The sequence below is a fragment of the Babylonia areolata genome, chromosome 19 (assembly GCF_041734735.1).
Source record: "Babylonia areolata isolate BAREFJ2019XMU chromosome 19, ASM4173473v1, whole genome shotgun sequence".
Classification (NCBI taxonomy): domain Eukaryota; kingdom Metazoa; phylum Mollusca; class Gastropoda; order Neogastropoda; family Buccinidae; genus Babylonia; species Babylonia areolata.
Window position 1 is genome coordinate 29,698,889 of NC_134894.1, and position 5,360 is coordinate 29,704,248.

The following is a 5,360-nucleotide window of genomic DNA, read 5'->3' on the forward strand; positions in this document are numbered from 1 at the left end:
TGCCACAGAAATATTAGCTCCCTTAGACACACACACACACACACACACATATATATATATATATATATATATATATGACACACACGCACGCTCCCACACACCCACAATCAAGCACGTATGCAAACATACACACACACACACAGTCCGCCAATAATATCCCGTGTTTGAAGTAAGTTACGAAAGTGTTAGGGAAAGATAAAACCGGATATCGATCTGTGTTCACTGTCTACCAAAGTAGTCTATCGAATCCTCTCGAAAGCTAATAAATGACAATAATCTTTATATATGTATTGACAAAACCGTGCATTAACCACGAAATAAAACAAGTGTATACAGACACGTGTGTCAAACATTTACTTTCTTTTTGAAACAACACACTGTATTCCCACACGCATTTGAAGACTGATATCCATGGTCGCTTCATACCTTGTGCACAAGCATGTAAACACACGTGCAGCCTATTCCTGTGTTCCCACTACCCCTTTCTGTGATCACAACAGACACACAGACACACACACACACACACACACACACACACACACACTGACCGATCTCATTTTATAATGGTTCAGTCGTCAAAGGGTTAATCCTCCTCACAGTTTTCAGTGAACGCTATTCTCACACCCACATCTTTGTACTGTATCACCCCTATTTGGACAGGCAGAAAACACCTTGTTATTGTTGTTAAAATGAAGCTTTCTAAAGCATATTCCACCTCCATCTTCTCTCTCTCTCTCTCTCTCTCTCTCTCTCTCTCTCTCTCTCTAATGAAATCTGATTTAAGCCCACAATATTATTAGCTCATTTGATGTCAGATGAAGTATTCCTGAACAACGGTTCAAAAAGACAACCTGGAAAACGACAACCAGGGTGTGGTATCAAGAAGAAAACCTGTCACTGTCACACCTTAATTCAGCTCAAAATGAGCTGATCAGTTAGGTACATTGTTCACTTTGTTATCCCAGGTGGAAAATCCGGGGATGTTATTTGCTGGGAATGGCCAAAGAAACTGGATCGATATCATCGTAGGATAAAATCAGTTGACAGCCAGGGGTAAATTTCATATTCTCCACACCAAAGCATCGTAAGTATACCTGTCTGTGTGTATTGCAGTTTAGTAACATACAGCTTCGATAGGTTCTAGTCCGGCATTCGGATGATTTGATAAACTGAGGTACCGTGTGCGGCACGCACGTAAAAGAACCCACGGCAACAAAAGGGCAAAGATCTGCAGAAAGATGTACTTTGACAGAAAACAAATACATTTGCAAACAGAAAAAAAGGGGTAGCGCTGCACTCCGGTGTCCCACTCTCCCCAGAATTTCACACAGGTAAATCCAGCTGCTTCGTCAAAAAACGAAAAAAAAGAAAGAAAAAAAGACCCCCCCAAAAGCAATACAATGAATACAGTACAATACAACAATACAATACAATACAAAATGCGGTTCTTGTACTGGCAGGTTTCTCGTTACTTGTCGTAACTATAGTTACTTTACACACCTTGCGAGAATACTGTGTACCCGTTATTCATTTATTTTTCCCCGTTGTGTCATTTCAGGAAATGGTTTAAGCTTAGTCATGCAAAATAGCATACTGAGCTATTTGTTCGCTGTTTCGGTTCACTGAACCGAACATTCAGTTACGACTTTGTTGTCATGCGAACCTGCGTCATTATCATGATCGTCATTATCATCACCATTCCTCTTGCTCTGTCAGTTTTCACATTCCCCAAATCAGAAAAATAATAACCAGAGGAAGCTTTCGTTTCCAAGGCAAGAAAGATAACCTAGAAATAATCAAAACAATCTTTTGTTTCCCAGGCAAGAAAGATAACCCAGAATTAATCAAAAGAATATTTCGTTTCCCAGGCAAGAAAGATAACCGATGACGATGGCACTGCCCAAGCTGCACGTATTTCTGGTGACCGTTCTGTTCTTCTCGTCGACCGCCACTAGAGAGCTGTTCGTCATGCCCGATATAGCGACCACCACTAGAGAGCTGTTCGTCGTGCCCGATATAGCGACCACCACTACCAATTGCAGGCTGGACGGAATTGAAATCCCTGGCCTGGTACACGGAAGCGTCGTCACAGAAGGCTGCAGGACGTGTTACTGTACAGAGGACGGCTTTGTCTCGTGCTCGACACCATCGTGTGCGAAGCCTTCGTGCTGGGGTGCTACCAGTGATGGGACTTTCTGCTGTGCCACCTGTCCCAGTGGTGAGGAGGAATAGTCCTTTTTTTCTTTCTTTCTTTGCTTGGTTATCATGTAGAGGAGTGGGGTGTGGGGGTGGGGGGACATTTTTGCTATGTGTATATGTTTGTTGTTTAAGTATTTTCCATGTTGTGTTGGTGTTGTTTGTTTGGTTGCTATGTTGTAGAAGAATGGAGGAGGTATTGTGGTCATGTGTGTATATATATTTTTTCTCCATGTTGTGTTTGACGGGCGCCAACAGGTGAGTCATCACAGCGTTGGACTTTCAGTCTGAGGTCCCGGGCTTGATCCTGATCACGGCACCTGGTGGATAAAGGGTGGAGGTTTTTCCGAACTTCCAGGTCAACTGAACAGATTTGCACCTACTAGTACCTGAACACCCATCGTGTGAACATGCATGCAGAATATAAAAAGCGCACGTTAAAGATCCCGTAATTAATGTCAGCGTTCGGTGGGTTACGGAAACCGGAATATACACAGCATGCACACCCCTGAAAACGTTACATGGTGGGTAAAAACGGCCATGCACGTAAAATCTCACTCGTACACATGAGTGAACGTGGGAGTTGCAGCCCACGGATGCAAAAGAAGGAGCAGGAGGAGGAGAAGAAGAAGAAGGTTGTATGGGTGTTGATTGCTTGGTTGTCATGTGGAGTTTCAGTTTCAAGGAGGCGTGAAAGTGTGCAGACTGAACCATGTACGCTACACCACGTCTGCTTGAAAAAGAAAAAGATAAGAGGATTTCTGACCAATGCGTAAACACACAGCACTGGTTCAGGCCTTGAGACATGTATTTTGTTTTGGGGGGGGGGGGGGGATGTATGCCCACGATTTCTCGCGAGTGTGTGTGTGTGTGTGTGTGTGTGTGTGTGTGTGTGTGTGTGTGTGTGTGTGTGTGTGCCTGTGTCTGTGTGTGTGTGTGTTTCTTTAAGTGTGTTTACTTGGCTGGTTGATTTGGTCTTCTTTCCCAGTGTTTTAAAACTATTTTCACGTTTAAAGTGTCTTCTATGAAACTGAGAATCTATTTTCAATGCAGTCTTGCATGCAAAAGAATGCTGACACAAACAGATGAAAAAATGAGCAAGCATGAAAAGAAGAACATTCTAAATGAATGTGACAGAAAAGGTTGCAGTACAACAAACATCAAAAGTATTTGGTCCAGTTCTCACGCGTCCTACGTTAGGGTAAAACATTGTGAATTACCTTTTTGTTACTGCATTCATGTAGAGAGTTGAATGATGTTGATGCTATTCCCAACATCCAGGAAATATTCGGTTAAAATCACTATACTATACTATACTATACTATACTATACTATACTATACTATGATATGATATAGCATAATATGATATACACACATTGCCTGATTTTCATTGTTTGCCATTGAATCCGATGTTGAATTTGAGGTCGATGCATTGCAGTGATCCATTTTATGTGAAATACAATAAATAGTTCCTTTTTGAGGAAGTGTCAGGGTTTGTTCCAATGTTCCTTTTATCTACCTGTGTGAAAGCTGAATCGGTTGCATAAACAGCAATGACTTAAAGCTGTGTACCTTGTGAATTTAGAGAGTTACTACTCTTTACTATTTGTCAAAAAACAGAAAAGAGAAAGAAAGAAAGAAAGAAAGAAAGAAACAAACAACCCCCCCCCCAAAACACAAAACAACTCAATGTATTTGTTTCTCAAAGGACGAAACTGCAAAACACCCAATGGCACGATAGTGAAGGAACACCAGAGCATCATCGAAGAGGGCAAGATCTGCACGTGCTCCAACTTCACCTGCGGGGAGGGATGCGACGGTCCTGTTGCCACTTGTAACCTCCTTCCTGCCAGCTCCACCACCACCCCAACCACCACCACCACCCCAACCACTACCGCCACGGCGAATATTTCTGCTGACGACGACTGTCGCTATGACAACGGCACGAGGAAGCTGTCGGGCAAGTCGGTGGTGGGTGTCGGCGGACGGGTACCGGAGGTGCAGGTGCAAGAGAGACGGGAGCGCGCGATGCTGGAACCGCACGTGCCCGGAGTCCAGATGTCAGGACGCCTTCCGCGTGGAGGGGCGGTGCTGCAAGGTGTGCCCGGAAGGTGGGTTGTGGGTGTTGTTGTTCACTTGGTGTTGTGTGGTGTTGTGCTGTGTTGTTTTGTGTTGCATTGTATGGTATGATGCTGCAAGGTGTGCCCGGAACGTAGGCTGGGGAGAGTAGTTGTTACCTTGTGTCGCGTTGTCTTGTGTTGTGTAGTGGTGTGTTGTGCTTTGCTGTGTTGTAGGTTGTGTTGTGTTGTTTTTCATTGTGCTGTGTTGTGTTGTGCCATGTTGTGTTGTGCTGTGTTGGGTTACGTTGGGTTACGTTACTGTGCGTTGGGTTACGCTGCTGGTCAGGCATCTGCTTGGCAGATGTGGTGTAGCGTATATGGATTTGTCTGAACGCAGTGACGTCTCCTTGAGCTACTGAAACTGAAACTGTGCTGTGTTGTGCTATGCTGTGTTTCGTTGTGCTGTGTTGCGTTACATTGTATGGTATGGTGCTGCAAGGTGTGCCCAGAAGGTGGGCTGAGGCCGTTGTTGTTTCCTTGTGTCGTGTTGTGTTGTGTTGTGCTGTGTTGTGCTGTGCTGTGTCGTGTTATATTGTGTTGTGTTGTGTTGCTTGGTATGGTATGGTATAACAGTGTTGTATTGTATTGGATTGGATTGGATTGTATCAGACTGGGTTGTACTGGGTTGGATTGCTTGGCGTTGCGATGTTACATTGTGTTGTATTGCATCGTTTCGAATCGCATCGTATCGCATAGTATCGTATCGTTTCGTATTACTCTTTCTTGTTACAACATATTTCTCTGTGTGAAATTCGGGCTGCTCTCCCCGGGGGAAAGAGCAGAGACCTCCCACCCCCACCCCGAGACATATATACATCTCTGAGTGCATTTGTTTAATAATCATCAAATTGGAGTTTTTGCCATGGGTTCCTTTGCGTTGCGTGCGCTAAGTGCATGCCGCACACCGGACCTCGGTTTGACAAAGTTTATATTTGTTTTCATTTTCTCCAGAAAACGACTATAGTCATATCGCAATATATTTTGTTCGGACAAAACGTTTGAATATCATCAGTCGGGGTGGAGGTGGGGGGAAGGAGGGGGAG

The 5,360-nt window shown here is 44.1% G+C and overlaps 1 protein-coding gene across 1 annotated transcript in view; it reads left to right on the plus strand.

The window, feature by feature from the left end:
• Positions 1-1,890: 1,890 nt before the first annotated feature.
• The window catches only part of LOC143294141 (uncharacterized), a 3,903-nt gene continuing 433 nt past the window's right edge, over positions 1,891-5,360 (plus strand). The window contains exons 1-2 of the mRNA XM_076605572.1: positions 1,891-2,218; positions 3,906-4,308. Coding sequence (XP_076461687.1) covers positions 1,891-2,218; positions 3,906-4,308 — 731 coding nt within the window. The remainder of the gene's footprint in view (positions 2,219-3,905; positions 4,309-5,360) is intronic.